Source organism: Leptodactylus fuscus, chromosome 6 (genome assembly GCF_031893055.1).
Source record: "Leptodactylus fuscus isolate aLepFus1 chromosome 6, aLepFus1.hap2, whole genome shotgun sequence".
NCBI lineage: Eukaryota > Metazoa > Chordata > Amphibia > Anura > Leptodactylidae > Leptodactylus > Leptodactylus fuscus.
The window spans coordinates 67,647,038-67,663,974 of NC_134270.1; the positions used below are offsets into that span (position 1 = coordinate 67,647,038).

Sequence of the window (16,937 nt, forward strand, 5' to 3'; positions counted from 1 at the left end):
ATGTGAGTTTGGGTTTTGTGGGGGTTCTGGGAAAAACGTATGTGCGCTATTGTGTCGAAAAGTAGCCTATTGCACAATCGAGTATAATAACTAAATTTCAGCCAAATCGGTGGAGCCGGTTTTGCGTGATTGAGGAACAAGCATCCGAACATCCAAACACACAAACAGCCAAACTCACAAACTTTCACCTTTATAATATTAATAGGATACTGAAGCCCTCTAGATACAAAATGGCTGCCTCTGATGCTAAGTACTTCCTGTTTGAATTCTATGGTTTTACATCTGGTCCATATAAATTCTCACAATTAGGTAACTTCAACCTCAGGGGAACACCACATGACACTATGCCATTGATTATTTGACGAAAACTAGGTCAAAATGCAGAAGTAGTGTATGAACTATTAAGTACACCCTCCTGCTTCCATGTAAATTAATGCCCTTAATTAACTGATCATCATTAAAGCGGTTGTCCGGAATAAATTAAAACTTTACCCCTAAACTAAACGCCCTCCCCACGCCTAACTTCTAATTTACTCCTTTAAAAAAAATTATATTTACCCATATACATGTGACCACCCCAGGCACATTATCTGATTTCCTGGTGATGTTCCGATTCAGCATTTCTGAAGATGGGAAGCCACCAGAACTCCTCTCTCACCCCCCACCCCTACCCTTCCTTCACAAGGAGTCAGCATATGCACAATAGAACGCCGGCAGAAGCAAAAAGAAGCAGCATTATATTGCGCATGCATGGCTTTTGCTGGTGTTCGATTGCGCAGGCACCAGTTCTGAATCCCATGTAAAGAGGCAGAAGAGGGGACAGTGGCACCTCAAACTCATCCCCGGTACAAGAAGACAGGTAAGTATTATGGGGTGAGGAAGGGGTTGGGGGACGGAACTAGGTAGCTAGGTATATAGGGCTAGTAGTCCATGGGATAGTTAGGGCTAGTTCACACGTGGGCAAAGGGGAGGTTTTTGACAGCGGAATTCGCTTCAAAAACCTCTCCTTTAACATGGTGGTCTATGTAGACCACTAGCTTTTTTTTTCCTCCTAGCGTTTTCCGCCTGAAGAAGGGACATGACCTTTCTTCAGGCGGAAAACGCCTGAAGAATTGCATAGAAGTGAATGGGAGGCGAAAACCGCGTGGTAAAAAACCGTGCGGTTTTTTGCACACAAAACCGCGCGGTTTTTTGCAAAAAACCGCGCGGTTTTCGCCTGCAGTTTCCATAGCACATATAGGAAAAAAAAACCCTAGCGAAAACCGCTAGCGAAAACCGCGTCAAAAACCTCGTCAAAAACCGCGTGGAATGCAAAAAACAGCGTCAAAAAAACTCCTCGAGGTTTTTTACCTCGCACAAATAAGCTAGGCGGTTTTCACGTGTGAACTGACCCTTAGGGAAACGGGAGGGGGGTTATGAGGGAGAAAATGAGAGGGGAAAACTGAGTGAACTGCAATGCATCATGGTAGTGTAGGCTAAGACAGTAGGAAACTACCCTTGTAAACTAAGGCAGGACACCATAGAAAGCCAGAAATCACTCAAAACACTGCTAAAGGTATTTGGGTGCACTTATTAACCCATTGATAGCACTAACAGACCTTTAAAAAAAAATAAAAAATTGCCCGGAAAACCTTGAAATGTAGACGTTTTGACAGTTTGCTGGTCTAGAGCATTTAGGATTATGTTAACACAATTCAAGGAAGAAAGACATCTGCAATGATCTTAAAGAGACAAATGTTGCTGTTTATGAATCTGGAGAGGGTTACAAAGTAATTTCCAAACAAATTGAAGTCCATCATCGTACAATGAGAAATATTATTTACAAGTGGAAAACATTCAAGACATTTGACAATCTTCCCAAGAATGGATATCTCAACAAATTCATTCCAAGGTCAGACTGCGCAATGCTCAGAGAAATTTCAAACAACCACCCCCCCATCCAAAGTTACATCTAAGACTCTACAGACTTCAGTTAGCATTTTAAATGTTCAAATTTCTGAAACTTCTACCGGTATTAGAAAAAGACAGAACAATGATTTGGAAGGATTGCCAGGTTTTCTTTGTAAAAAAAAACAAAAAAAACCCAGAAACATCTGCGGTGAGAGCAAAGTGGAATGTTTGGCCATAATGTACAATGCTAGTCATATGTGAGGCCATCTATGCAACTGTTAAAGCTTGGCCACAACTGGGTAATACTATAGGACGATGATCTCAAGCATACCAGTGCTATATCAGAATGGCTATAAGGATATGTTCACACAGAGTTATTTTGCAGGTGGATATTGACGAGGAATCTGCCTCAAAACCCACCTGCAAAAGGCCTCCCACTAATTTGCTTTTTTTCCCCGCTAACAATTTTTTTGCAGCTAGCGGGAAAAACAAGCAACATGCCCTATCTTCCAGCGGATTCCATGGCTGAGACAGCTATGGCATTCGCGACTTGAGACTCCCTCCTGCTTTAGGCCCATTCATTCGGGCCTAATCAGGAGCGGGATGTCGTGATGGGATGGCACTGCATCGGCATCCCGTTGTGGTTAGCCGTGCAGGAAGGTCACACAGTGGAAAAGTTTCCGCCGTGTGAACATACCCTAGAAGAAAAGAATGAAGGTGTTGCAGATTCTACTTAATTTTGAGTCAAGTTTTTTCAAGTTTAAATTTGAGGCAGAGATCACAGCAGGTTGCTAAAAAAATAGGTAAAAAACAAAATATTATATATATATCCTGGAAATAAAACTTTATTCACTCATCTGTGCATGTGAATAGGTCCTTAGGCTGGATCTCTGCTGTGCACCCTTTTGTATATTATAGTAGGACCGTTTTTTTCCCTTTTATATATGTATATAAAGACAGAGAGAGATAGCACTAACACTGTCATATTTTAGTACATAAAGGTATAGACATTTATTTTGGTCGTTTATTGGGGTCGTTTATTGAGCCGTGATAACTATAGAAATTCAGTAATGCAAAGCTGTGGCCTCCTTTGGCATCCAGACAAGCCAGTGTCACATCAGCTGTGGCGAGAAATGTATTAGAAATCATTGTACGCTGGCATCCTCAGTCTGTCAGTACAGCTCAGCTCCGTAGACGCCAGGCTTTCCATAGAACTAGTGCACAACACTGATTACCTACACGACTACACCGCAGGCCTTCAGCAGTGTGTCAGACCAGCGTGTCTCTGCATGTCATATCAATGCTGCACTCATTCCATATGTGTCTCCTTACATGACACCCTAGAATCCATGAAGTCTCCTTTAGTCTAAAGATCTCTTTCCGCTGGCAGTATGGCCTAATACACATAAATTTACAAATCAGTCAGCCATTCACTTAAGCCCCCTCTGAATTATTGAAATACTGTACATTTTTAAGTTAAAGGGCAAAATCCCACTAAACCTACTTCTCGCCTCAGACACCTATATATCTATATGATACGTCGCAAAGAAAGGTTCACCCCTTAACCTATAGCAATTGAGGAATTAGGCCATGTACCACTGGGGTAATACATTGAATAGGATGAAGAGTAAGCTGGCCATACTGTACACTTCAGATTATAGACGACCATCATGTAGCTGCCCAGTTGATGGTGACTGATCTCACAATCGATATTAACAATGACACTGCCGACTCGGGAGGCTGCCATTGGCCGGCTGCTAATCCTCTACATGTCAGATACCTGGCTGTTCATCAGCTATTTCGAACGACAAAAATCGAGTCTAGCCAGATTTATGGTCAGGCCTGGCCGAGGTTTTCTTAAAGTGATTGCCCAACTTCATGAATTTTTTTTCTTTTACAAACAGTATTAGGGTAAGTTAACACGGAGTTCACACAAAGCTATCTTTGGAGCCCAGTAAACCTTTTATTATATTATAGCATGGTATTCAGGGGCATAACATGAAGATCCTGGACCCCAAAATCTGTACCAGGTGCTCCTAATGCTCCTGGGCTCTGTACCCTGTGCACCCCCTCAAGTTATGCCCTGATTGTACTGTAGGCTCTTTCTAAAGACATTCATGAGGCTGGGCGAGCCTTTAAAGGGGTTTACAGGGAAAACATTTTTTTCTCTGGAGGACGGGAAAGGTAAAAAAATAAAGTAAAATTCCCCAAAACATACTCATCTGTCCCCAGTGCTCTGGTGTCCAAGTGACCACTGAAGCCAATCAGTCATTCATATGGCCACTGATTGGTCTCAGCGGTCAAGTGCAGCAGGGACTTCCACTGGAACAAGCCCCAGGATGCCGCAAGACCAGACACTGTCCTGGGACACTGATGCACCAGGGACAGGTGAGTATGGTTTTGGGTTTTTTTTCACCTTCCCTGGCCTCAAAGAAAAAAATAGATTTCCTAAACAACTCCTTTAAGTTCCTATTAGAAAGGAATGAAGCCTTCTAAATCTTGCTGTCACAAAGCATCATGTGTTGAGAGGAATGTTCTTTAGGAGAAGACAGTTTGCATATTGGAAATGAGATGTTATCAACCAATTCCCATAAGAAATCACTGGTAGTACATTGTACGTCACATATGTGTTAGCCCCAATATTTTTTATCATCACAGAACCTCTACTGTAGCGAGGAAATTAGAGGAAGGGGAAACATTCCAGAGAAGATGGAAGTCAATAAAACTTACCTTGATCACCTCAGGACATGCATAGTGAGGAGACCTGGACGCAAGGAAGTGAGGCATGAAAAAAATGCAAGAAAAAGGAAGACAGAGAAAGAATAGGGATGTTAACAGCAGGACAAAGTGAAGAATTGGTTAAGTAGATTCATGTTGCTAAAGTTAGAAATTTCAAGTGAAGTAAATGTTGACACCACATAATAATGGAAATGATACGTATGTCATTGTCTTCAGATTGAGCAGAGCTGAAGTCATTATTTAGGTATTTCTAAGAAACCCTTCTAAAGTACCACAGATAACAAACACACTGTGTGATCTGGCAAATGACAAAATCGGCTCTGCTGTATCTGTATATGGTAGTCAAGACCTGAACCTTGCATTCAACACACACAACTATACAACACACAACTATACACAGTGTCAAATTTATATCCATCAATTATTGCAATATCTTGTAAATTTTGAAAAATCTCTACTCACCCACAGCTGGTCTCAAGTAAACTGTCCCCGACTTGCAGTGACGCCATCCCAAAATCTGCTATCCGTATGTTGTTTTTTTCATCTAACAATAAATTTTCAGGCTTCAGGTCTCTGTGGCTGGCCAGGTGGAGAGTAAAAGGGAAAATGATTGTGGATTGGAGACAACGGCAGACAACTTAGAGTCAAAAAATTAGCAAGGTAGGTATGTTACATGTAGCCATTTTTTGGAGGGCGAATGGGTCATTTTTCTTTGATACAATTGGGCTTCCTCAGGTCTGAACCATGCATTATAGTATTTATTCCAGTTACCGAAAACCGGCCTACTGTTTGTGATGTTATAGGATGAGTGTACTAGTTTCAACATCCATTCACTACTCTTTTTGACAGATTGTGCATTTTTCAGTAGGGATAACAACAAAGTAGGAAAACGTGGGAAAATTGAGATCAGTGATTGACAGTGATCTTTATACATATATAGCTCTCAATCACAAGAGCACGACTGCCCACATGATTTTGATGCTCAGAATGAGCATGGATTGAAACGGCTAATTGGCTAAAAGGGTTGTCCCATCTCAAGGATCCTATCTATACTGGTAGCTTATATATTGCTTTAGAAATGCTGCTTTGTTTTCCTGCTATGTGAATTTATTCCTCCCATAGTTTACACAGCGTTACCATAACCACGGACCTGTGTGATAAGACAAGTGACATCACTCACTACTCTTACTGTTATCTACAGCTCTGCTGGCAGAACAATCAGTTCAGCTAATTGCAGTTTGTAGTCTGAGATCCCTCTATGTAAACATTCAGATAACACTGAGTCCATTCTCTACAAGCATTTGCATATTATCTGATCTGCAAAAGTATTGTGAGATGGAGGTGGGTGAGGAGAAATTCAGGGAGTGAGAAGAGACAACAAGCAAAGTGCTGAAACAGTGAGATGAGAAAACCCCTTTAAACTGAATTTTTATAAAATTATATATCAATCTGCTCAGATCTTCCTGCTGTATAACATACTGCCTGCAGATTGAACAGCATTTTCAAAAGCACAGGTTCCCTCTACAACAACCGTGACTTCATATTCAAAAATAAATATAAGAGTATACTGTACAGAAGGCGTCTTCACTTTGTCTAGTGGTTACTGCAAACAATCCGAATTTTAGCATTTTAAGCTCTAGCCTATATGAAGATTTCTTATTTCATTATTCCGCACAGAATTTTGGATTTAAAAATAAAATTTTGCTAAAAGTTGAACATCCATTGAAATGTAATAATGCATCCAATAGAGGGCACACACACCAGTGCCTTAGTGAAAGTTTTATTTTTATTTTGCTACCAGCTCCTCTTCGTAGCCTGAGCCTCAGGCAAGTTACACAGAGTCTTCCTCTAAATGTTGCTATATAAATAATTTATATCCATCAAAGATAGCTTGAAAACCATTTGGATTTCAAATTTAAATCAGTCTCAAATATTAATATATTGAACATTAGATGGCAAAAATCTCTCATTTTTAGTAGCCACGGCAATATTGTGAAAATTTTAGGTAACCCCAAGCAATGCAGTTGAATCCGTACCGGGTAGATCAGGCTCTGCATCATTTTAGTACTTAGTTAATTTGGATTTTTTTTCATTCCCATCAACCTGACAAAAGACTTTTTGCTTTTTACTGTATCTGTCAGCTCATTTTTCTGGATTTGCAAGCTGAATGTTGTAACCTTTTCAATTCCTACTATCTTTAGCAAACATTTATCACGTCACTGCCCACAGAAAAAAAACAAAAGCTCTGACTCACCATATAGAGTAGCTGTGACAGAAATCAAGAGCGGATATGATTTGTCGGAAGAATTTTCGAGCCTCCTTTGGAGTTAGTCGTCCCTTTTTAACCAGATAGTCAAAAAGTTCTCCACCAGACACATGTTCAAGCACCAAATATCTGAAAAAAGAAAATATAGTGAAAGTGGAAATATTATAGCGTTCATTTATTACATAACATAACATTAAAACTTTCAGAGTCTCAGGCCTAGGAATGTACCCAAGTGTAAGCTATTTTATTTGCTGATATTACAAAATAATAATAAATTGGGGTGCATCCTGTACGCTAGCAAAGCTTATACATTTCCCTTCTTGCTACAGCCAGTTTTGCCTTTGCAATTTTTTTTTCTTTTGTTGTAGAAGTTATAAGGAAGCTTCTTTTTTTGTGAGATGACATGCATTTTCACTGGGTCAATATTATACACTCCAGCACAGAAGTACTGAAGTGTAGTATGGCTGTCAGCCTATGTATCTATGCTGACATAGCTAAATTAATCCTGGTAGGGCAACCTTTACACACGGTGGTCATGATTTATCAAGGTAACATCCTACAATTGGAGATCAACTCTGATCGTGATGTTGCAGATGCGTGTCAGCTGTATCATACTGATCGCAGGCATTAAGGCCACTGGTGCCTTGGTGATAGCCATTTTGCGAGGATTGCTAGCACCAATCCATTACAATGAAGGCTCTCAGACTTGTCTGGCATTCATTTTACATTTGGCATACTGATATTTTGCAATGTATTAGTATTGTAATGCATTGCATTAGTGATCAGAATCCCTGTGGTTCAAGACCTCTAGGGGGTCTAAATAAAGTATTTAAAACAAAAAAATAAAAATAATTTAAAAATTCAAATCCCCTCCCCTTCCCTAGAATACATATTATGAGAATTGGGGGTAGTTTGACATCAAAGGTTTCCTGGACTTAACAGAGGTGTTGGTAGCTCTGGGTGCCAAATAAACAGCAGATCAGGTAATGGCAATCCAAAATAAGTGGCTTTATTCAACTTAGAACAGAACAAAAATAACAGCGTAACCCACACACAGGGCAATATTTCAATTCTTGAACCCTCGCTAATCTATTGAGGGCAAGATACTCTACTGAGATTTCTTCTCATCAGTCTGGCTCACATTGAGCTTAACCAAGTCCCTTCTGGATACCAGTTCTCTTGGGACAGACCTCCTGTCTGTCTCTAATTGGTCCACAATCCACCTGCTCCTAAAGGTCCCCAGCAGCACTCTCCTGGTGTGTGCACTCCCTCTAGAGCTGAGCCCCTTTCCTCAGGTATGGGTGTGGTCAGGGTCCTTTTCAACCCTGTTTTTGGTCTCTCTACAGCGCCCTCTAGGTTCACACCCTCACAATATAAAAGTAGAAAATTACTGTAACACTTCACAGACAGTACAAGGAACCACCCTCTTGCAGTTAGCGTATCACATTATAGGGTCCCGGGAAGAAAAAGATAAACAAATCAAAATTTACTTTTATTGATAAATCTAAAATCAAGTACTATCAGCCCAAACACTTGGTGTATGATATAAACACCAACCACAGATATCATAGCAACCCCAGGTCTAGGATATCCAATGAATCAATCCATTTACATCCTCCTAATCTCTTAACCTTGGTGTTTCATATATAGAAAATTACTGTGAAACACATACAAATTAGGTATCTCTGTGTCCAGAAATGCCGGATCTACAAACTTATAAACATAGTTTTTCCATACGGTGAACGCTGTAGCAGGAAGAGAATCAAAAGTGCCAAACCAACATTTTTTCACAGTTTCGCCTCTCATAAAAATGTGAAAAAAACATAGCAATAGACATTCCCCAAAATGGTATAAATTAAGAATACACCTGACCCTGGAAAAAAGACACCCTATGCACCCTTGTACACGGGACAGTAAAAAAGTTATTAACCCCTTCCCGCCGATGGCATTTTTTGATTTTCGTTTTTCGTTTTTGATTCCCCTCCTTCTAAACCCCATAACTTTTTTATTTCTCCGCTCCCAGAGCCATATGAGGTCTTAATTTTTGGGGGACAAATTTTTCTTCATGATGCTACCATTAATTATTCTATATAATGTACTGGGAAGCAGGAAAAAAATTCAGAATGGGGTGGATTTGAAGAAAAAATGCATTTCTGCGACTTTCTTACGGGCTTTGGTTTTACGGCGTTCAATGTGCAGCCAAAATGACATGTCCCCTATATTCTGTGTTTCGGTACGGTTCCAGGGATACCAAATTTATATGGTTTTATTTACATTTTGACCCCTAAAAAAAATTCCAAAACTGTGTTAAAATTTTTTTTTTCTAAATGTCGCCATATTCCGACGGCCGTAACTTTTTTATACATAAGTGTACGGGGATGCATAGGGCGTCTTTTTTTGCGGGGCCAGGTGTACTTTTTAGTTCTACTATTTTCGGGAAATGTTATTGCTTTGATCACTTTTTATTCAAATTTTTATCAGAATCAAAACAGTGAAAAAACGGCGGTTTGGCACTTTTGACTATTTTTCCCGCTACGGCGTTTACCGAACAGGAAAAATATTTTTATAGATTTGTAGAGCGGGCGATTTTGGACGCGGGGATACCTAACATGTATATGTTTCACAGTTTTTAACTACTTTTATATCTGTTCTAGGGAAAGGGGGGTGATTTGAACTTTTAATTCTTTTTATATTTTTTTTATATTTTTTTTAACTTTTTTTTTATTTATTTTTTTGCATTTATTAGACCCCCTAGGGGTGTTGAACCCCAGGGGGTCTTATCACTAATGCAATGCATTACAATGCTAATGCATTGCAATGCATTGCAAAAAAGCATCCTTTCTTTTGCAGGCTGCATAGACCAGCCTGCAAAAGAGAGGATTTGCAGACAAGCCTGGGAGCCTGTACAAGGCTCCCGGCTGTCATGGCAACGGGACGTCAGCCCTGGAGCATGCTCCAGGAGCCGGCGATCCCGGACCAAAATGGCGGCGCCCATGCGCCGCCGGGAAAATGGTGCCTCCGGCGCCTTTGACCGCGGCGCCGGAGGGGTTAATGCCTCCGATCGGTCCAGGGACCGATCGGAGGCATTAGAGACGGTTGTCTACTGCTTAAAGCAGTAGACACCCGGCGGCTATGGCGGCCGCCCGGCTCCCGGGCGGTCGCCATAGTTACAGACCCGACATGCGCCGTACTATTACGGCGCATGTCAGGAAGGGTGGCAAAATATGGTGACTAAGAAAAAAAAAATATTTTTTTTGCAAAGTTTTGGAATTTTGTTAATATAAATTGGATATCTCTGGAATCATAGAGAAACATAGAATACAGGGGACATGTCATTTTGGCTGCACAGTGAATGCCGTAAAAATGAAACCCGGAGAAAGTAACACAAATGTACTTTTTCGCCAATTCCACCCCATTCTGAATTTTTTTCCAGCTTTCAAGAAAATTGTACAGAACAATAAATGGTAGCATTATGAAGAATAATTTGTCCTGCAAACATTAAATCCTCATATAGCTCTGTGAACAGAAAAATAAAAAGTTATGGGGTTTGCCTCTGGCGGAATAGGGTTAATAAGCATCTGGTATTCACAGAAATTACTTACAGCTAATCTACTATCCGCAATAATGAGCCACATTTGGAAGTCATGCAACTTGGACGTGTTGTAAGTAAATGTAATATTCCTGGGAAGTTTGAGCTTTTTCTAGTATAAAATCAGCTTAGCTATTTGAGTATTTAAAAGCTTTAATAAGATAAAAGATATTTATGCGCATTAGTGACCTTGAATGATTAAGATGCTTAAAGGGCTTACCAGGAGGGCTTCAATATATGGTGGAATATGGTAATTATCTTGTAGAATAGAGTTAAGACATGTATCATTTATGATCCACACATTAGTCATTGTGAAAGGATGTTCAAACAATTATATTGACCTCATTAAATAGAAGAACCCTTTTGACCCGCACCTTTTCAGAGTATAGATATGGAGGATGCTGGTGATAATGGCTCCTACTTTGAATGTGAGGGGGTGAAATCAATCATACCATCCTGGCTTTATCATAAAGACATTTTAATTAACAAAGAGAAGTAAAGTGGGTGGTAAAGTAAAAATTCTCACTACTTGAATAGCACAACTTGGCCTAAGACTTAGAAGGTTATAGATAAAGACGTTTCCCCGGTCACTCAAAAAGAAAAAAAAAATCACTCTGGACGCAGTTGGGTTCCATCTCAAAACTATTCTGAAAATCTGCATAATAGGGTTCTGTCCAAACATCAATCATATATAATAAGACGGGAGTCAAATGCGGATGCCAAGCTCGACTCCCACTCTTAGTTTTTTTAATTTTTGTTTTTTTGTTGCAGATGTTGCTGTTTTCTCAAGCCAAAGCCAGGAGTGGATTCAGCAGGAAAAGAAAAATACAAGACCTTCCTAAATTTTTCCAATTCGTTTTGAGTCCTCATTTTGGCTAAAAAAAATAACTGCAACAAAAAGCACTAAAAATTCTACTTGTGTCTTCAGCCTCAGAGTTACCTGATATTTCAAAATATCAAGTCAATTGGCTGTGTCTGGTATTGCAGCTTGCCCAATTCACTGGGACAAGCTGCAAAAGCAAATAGCATGAATAAGGCTTTATTCACATGTGCATTTTTATGAATGTTCCATGCATATTTTTTAAGGATGGAAAACTGAGTTTATAATGATTCTGTTTGGCCGAGGCATCCCTACACCACTCTGCATTCACACAATATGGTGGGCAAGGTTTGAAACAGGAGTTGTGGTGCACGTTTGGTGCAAAACAGGGTTTGTGCCAAATGCACGCCACAATATCATCCCATCCTTCTATGTCAGTTTTCATACAGGGATTTATTAATATTCCCCATTAATTTTTATGTAATTATTAGAGATGAGCGAACACTGTTTGGATCAGCCGATCCGAGCAGCACGCACCCATAGAAATGAATGGAAGCACCTGTGACGCTGACTTTGCCAGCGGCCGGCCGGCGTCACAGGTGCTTCCATTTATTTCTATGGGTGCGTGCTGTTCGGATCGGCTGATCCAGTGTTCGCTCATCTCTAGTAATTATACATGTTTGTAAAATCTTCTAACCTCTAACCTCATCAAAGTGACCCACATTAGGGGGTAGGCAAATGAGGCAATTTTTTGTGACATTTAGCGGTGCCTACCATAACTAAATAATATTGAATCTCCACAAAAACTTTTAGTAGTAAGTACACAAATTATTATGCAAATTATATTTTTATCTAATTTTGCCTTTTTGCAATGTGGGTCCCCGGCCCCACATGGTTCACATTAGTGTTGTCCATGAGGACCCCCCCCCCAATGGAATACCAACGCAACTGCAAGTGCTTTGCAGTTAAAGCCCACGGACCACATAGACTATAATGGGGTCCATGTGCTTGCCATGCACTGCCCGCACAAATGATTATAGTCTATGGGGTCCATGCGCCTTTAAAGCACAGTGCTTGCAATTGCGTTTGTATATCGTTCCGTTGGGTCTCCATGCGGACTCTAACCGGACGGAATACATACGCAGATGTTAACCAACCCTTAATGTTTCCTTTAACCTGGTAAACTAATAATCACAGGTATTTAAGATTGGTTTATGTGATCCAAAGATCCCGCAGACACAATACCATCCCAAAAAAATGAAATCTTTACGATCCAACATGTTCTTACCTTGCAAGTTATATCCTTATGGACATGAAGTACTTTGATGAGGACACTACTTTTAGTGGACTAATTTTGGAATCTAATAATCCAAGATGGAGAGGGTTTAGAAGACGGGGTATGCATTGCATTGCTGATCAGACTGTGATCATAACCGTCCCGCATATTGGATTTAGTTGTCATAACAATTTGATTGATTATTTATTATCAATGCATTAACCATTTGTTGACTGGAAGTGTACTGTTCTCCAGCTGCAATCAGTAATGGTAAGCCAAGACACATCGCCTTGAAATTTCAATAAGAAGGTTATAAATCTCATTTTATGAATGAAAAAAGTGTTTATAGAGCGAAGACAATCACATGATGAAAGATCTGATGGACATCCCCACAACAAGTTAATGGAAAGAGCGGATGTTATTGTAACAACTCGAGCAATGCTCTAGACATGTTAAGATGCTCTCACACCAGTGCTTCACTATGGCTTGTCCTCATTACAGATGTATCCCTTTACACCATATAGCACAGCTCGCCCTCATTAAAGAGCTCTCAGTATAGAGAACTCTCATTATAAGGCTTTCATGCCGGCCCTTTACTCAATAACACCCTTGTTACCCATTTCTGGAGAAGTCTTTGACTTTCAGAATCCTGTTAGATTTCATTCTTAAATGATCTGATAGTACTCAGTATATTTCTTAGTTCTCCTAAAGCTCTTGACTTGTGCGCAAGGTTCATTATCAGAGTTCAATATCCCCTAATAACAGCCTTGGAGCGCCTCATTCATTTGGTGAAAGTCAGTATGTCGGTGATCAGTTGTTACTACACAATCTGGCTGTAGATGCTTGTGTTACTCCACTGAGGAAATCGGCTCTTGTAAAATGCCAAATACATTTCAGATAGGAATGGCTGTGTGCGTAGATTTACTTAGATAAGAAAGAGAACAGACATTACATAAGGACCACTTGTACTCCACAGATTACCTAAAGCTTATTGTTCTCTATGTTCATGACACTTTCAGCAGCCCTATTAAACATTAAAAAAAAAGAAAACCATAAAAACCACCAGGTAACAAGATTTTAAGCAAAAGTGAAATTTTTTTTATTAAAAAATCAAATATAACAATACAACATATAACAAAAATACAAAAAGGGGCAACTGAAATACCCAGTGAACTGGAGTGAAGATAGGGATTACGGTAAGTATGCACAATACAAAACAAATAGATATAAATAGCATAGTAATAGGCCAGAAATAGTAGGTGTATATAAATATAAACAGCAGATATATCACAACCGCAGCACAGAAAGGGCAAAGTATAATGCTAGAATTGCAACAGCCACATACCACAGTTGCTAGTCACCTGCCAAAATATAGTAAACCTAGAGGCCCATAAGAGATGGAAAGGTAAAGGATTATGAAGATATTTGCATACAGACCGTATAGGCCCTAGGGCCAGATGTCCCACTCCACTCCACACCCGACGCGCGTTTCGCCCGTTAGGGCTTTGTCAAGGGATCCCTATCTTCACTCCGGTTCACTGGGTATTTCAGTTGCCCCTTTTTGTATTTTTGTTATATGTTGTATTGTTATATTTGATTTAATAAAAAATTTTTCACTTTTGCTTAAAATCTTGTTACCTGGTGGTTTTTATGGTTTTCTGTTTAATCACACCAGAGGTTATACCCATATGTGGTATATTTTTGTATACTTATTAAAAAAAAAGAGTCAGGAAACCCCTTTAATTTCTCCATGATTGTATTTGGCGGGAATTTTAGCTATCGAGCTACGAAGCCATCCCACAGGACAACATGAAAATTACACTTACAAGTCTATAAGAGAGATTTCCATGTGATTTTGTAATGCAATATTGACAATACTCTTCTAAAACAGGAAGCATATACAGTATGCCCTGTAGACCAGTATACAGGTATACACAAAGCCAGATCTGTCCTAGCCTCCTTCTACACATGCACTGGTATTCCTGCACCCTGCAACCTACTCCTGTGTCAAGACTGAGCTATTTATCACTAGAGATGAATCAATGTGAAATAGCTTGCAGCAAAGTCTACGTGTAACCATAACCTTAGACTTTATATACAACCCCAATTCCAAAAAAGTTGGGATACTACCCTGTTTCCCCAAAAAATAAGTCATCCCCCCCCCGAAAGTAAGACATAGCAGAGGTTTAGTTGAATTGTCTAATCTAAGGCACCCCCCGAAAGTAAGACATCCCCCAATAATAATAATCTTTCTGCGTAAAGATTGTATGAAGAAAAACATTGCAGCTGGCTGAACACTGTGCTCGATGTTCCGTGTGCACAGGTATGCCGACTGCTGACGCCGCAATACGTTGTATCTAGAGATGAGCGAGTAGTACTCGATCGAGTAGGTATTCGATCAAATACTACGGTTTTCGAAACACTCGTACTTGATCGAGTACCACTCGCTGTTCGAATGTAAAAGTTCGATGCAGAACCAGCATTGATTGGCCGAATGCTATACAGTCGGCCAATCAATGCTGGTTCTACCTTTAGAAGTCTTCTCCGTGCAGCTTCCCCGCGGCGTCTTCCAGCTCTTCATTCACTCTGCCAGGCATCGGGCCTGGGCAGAGCCGACTGCGCATGTCCACTTGTAGTGCGGGCATGCGCAGTCGGCTCTGCCCAGGCCCGATGCCTGGCAGAGTGAATGAAAAGCCGGAAGACGCCGCGGGAACGCTGCAAGAAGACTGCTCGGAGGATCCAGCCCGACCCTCACTCGTGGACTTGGTAAGTATAATTTGATCGAACATTGCCTAACCCTGAAACGAGCATTTTCCCTCCATAGACTATAATAGGGTTCGATATTCGATTCGAGTAGTCGAATATTGAGGGGCTACTCGAAACGAATATTGAACCTCGAACATTTTACTGTTCGCTCATCTCTAGTTGTATCCACTGTTCCTGCTGCTGTACCATTAGGATGAGCTGGGAGATGCCTGCTGTGCATACACTAAGTAACGTATGTGGTGGGGGGTTCCACTCTCCCAGCTCATCCCACAGCAGCAGGAACAATGGATACAACGTACAGTATCAGCCGGCTTTCCTGTACACATGGAGCACTGCACACAGCGTTCAGTTGGCTGCAATGTTTATCTTCATACAGTCTTTGCACAAGCAAGCACATCTCAGTGTAGTGCAGTGGTGGCAGCAGCACACAAAAATAAAAGACATTCCCTGAAAATAAGACATAGCATATCTTTAGGACCAAAATTTAATATAAGACACTGTCTTATTTTCGGGGAAACACGGTATGTAAAATATGAATAAAACAAGAATGCAATGATTTGGAAATCTCTTAACCATACTTTATTCACAATAGAACACATCTCTCATGTTGAAAGTTAGCCATTGTTCCATTTTGTTTGAGAAAATGAATCATTTGGAAATTGATGGCAGCAACACATCTCAAAAAAGGTAGGACTGGTTGCCAGATTGGAGTTGGAAAGGAATGTTTTCCCCTGACATGGAGAAATTGGCATCAGCCTCATAGGGGTTTTTGCCTTCCTATGGATCAAAACTGTAGTGTTATAATTTGGACTTGATGGACCCATGTCTTCAGCCAACGTCATCTACTATGTAACTATGTAACCTCAGCACTTGTGCATGCGCTGTGACCCCTCTGGTTACATTGTATTGTTTCTTTCATGATTGCCATGATTGTAACTATGGTTGTAAATATGTATGCATGGTTGTATCTATGGCCTCATCCTATACACTTCTATAGGATGAGGCTTTAATTATGTCACAAAGTCACTATAATTCAGACAGCATGCAATATAAATAGTGAAGGGGTCACTGTCCCTGCATATATGGCATGGCTCCTTCAAACAGCTCATCAGTGAGGGTCCCAAGTGTCATAACCCCACTGATCTCTTATTGAGGATCTATTCTGATCACCAATATAGTTAAAAGAATTGCATGTGTTTATGATGGCCTCAGGGTGGGCCCCACAGTCATAGGCTCCCATGTCCTAACCGGCTCCGACACTGATAACTGCGCATATAGTGGTTGTGCTGGTATCACTTAAGGACATTAGCAATGTTTCCTCTAGACGTGTCTGGCCCTTAGATGGACTTTATAACTTAGAGGGGTAATTTAAAGCTTCAGAACCTCGATGCAAAATCTGTAACTTGGCCACCCCCACACACATACCACATGCCGTTTATAGCACTGGTGTATTCTTAGGGTAAGTTCACATGTAGTTTTTTGGTCAGGGTTTTGAGGCCGAAATCGCCTCAAAACCCTGACCAAAAAGACTGCTCCCGATGAAATCAATGGGAGCTGCTCAGGAGCTTTTTCCGGGAGCTTTTTCTTCCGA

General features: G+C 40.5%; 1 protein-coding gene across 6 annotated transcripts in view; it reads right to left on the reverse strand.

Moving 5' to 3' along the window:
- BRSK1 (BR serine/threonine kinase 1) overlaps positions 1–16,937 on the reverse strand; it is a 276,210-nt gene that overhangs the window by 69,971 nt on the left and 189,302 nt on the right. For all 6 annotated transcript variants that reach the window (XM_075280126.1, XM_075280130.1, XM_075280129.1 and 3 more), the window contains 3 exons: positions 6,884–7,024; positions 5,092–5,208; positions 4,621–4,654 (listed from right to left, as the gene is read on the reverse strand). In XM_075280126.1, coding sequence (XP_075136227.1) covers positions 4,621–4,654; positions 5,092–5,208; positions 6,884–7,024 — 292 coding nt within the window. The remainder of the gene's footprint in view (positions 1–4,620; positions 4,655–5,091; positions 5,209–6,883; positions 7,025–16,937) is intronic.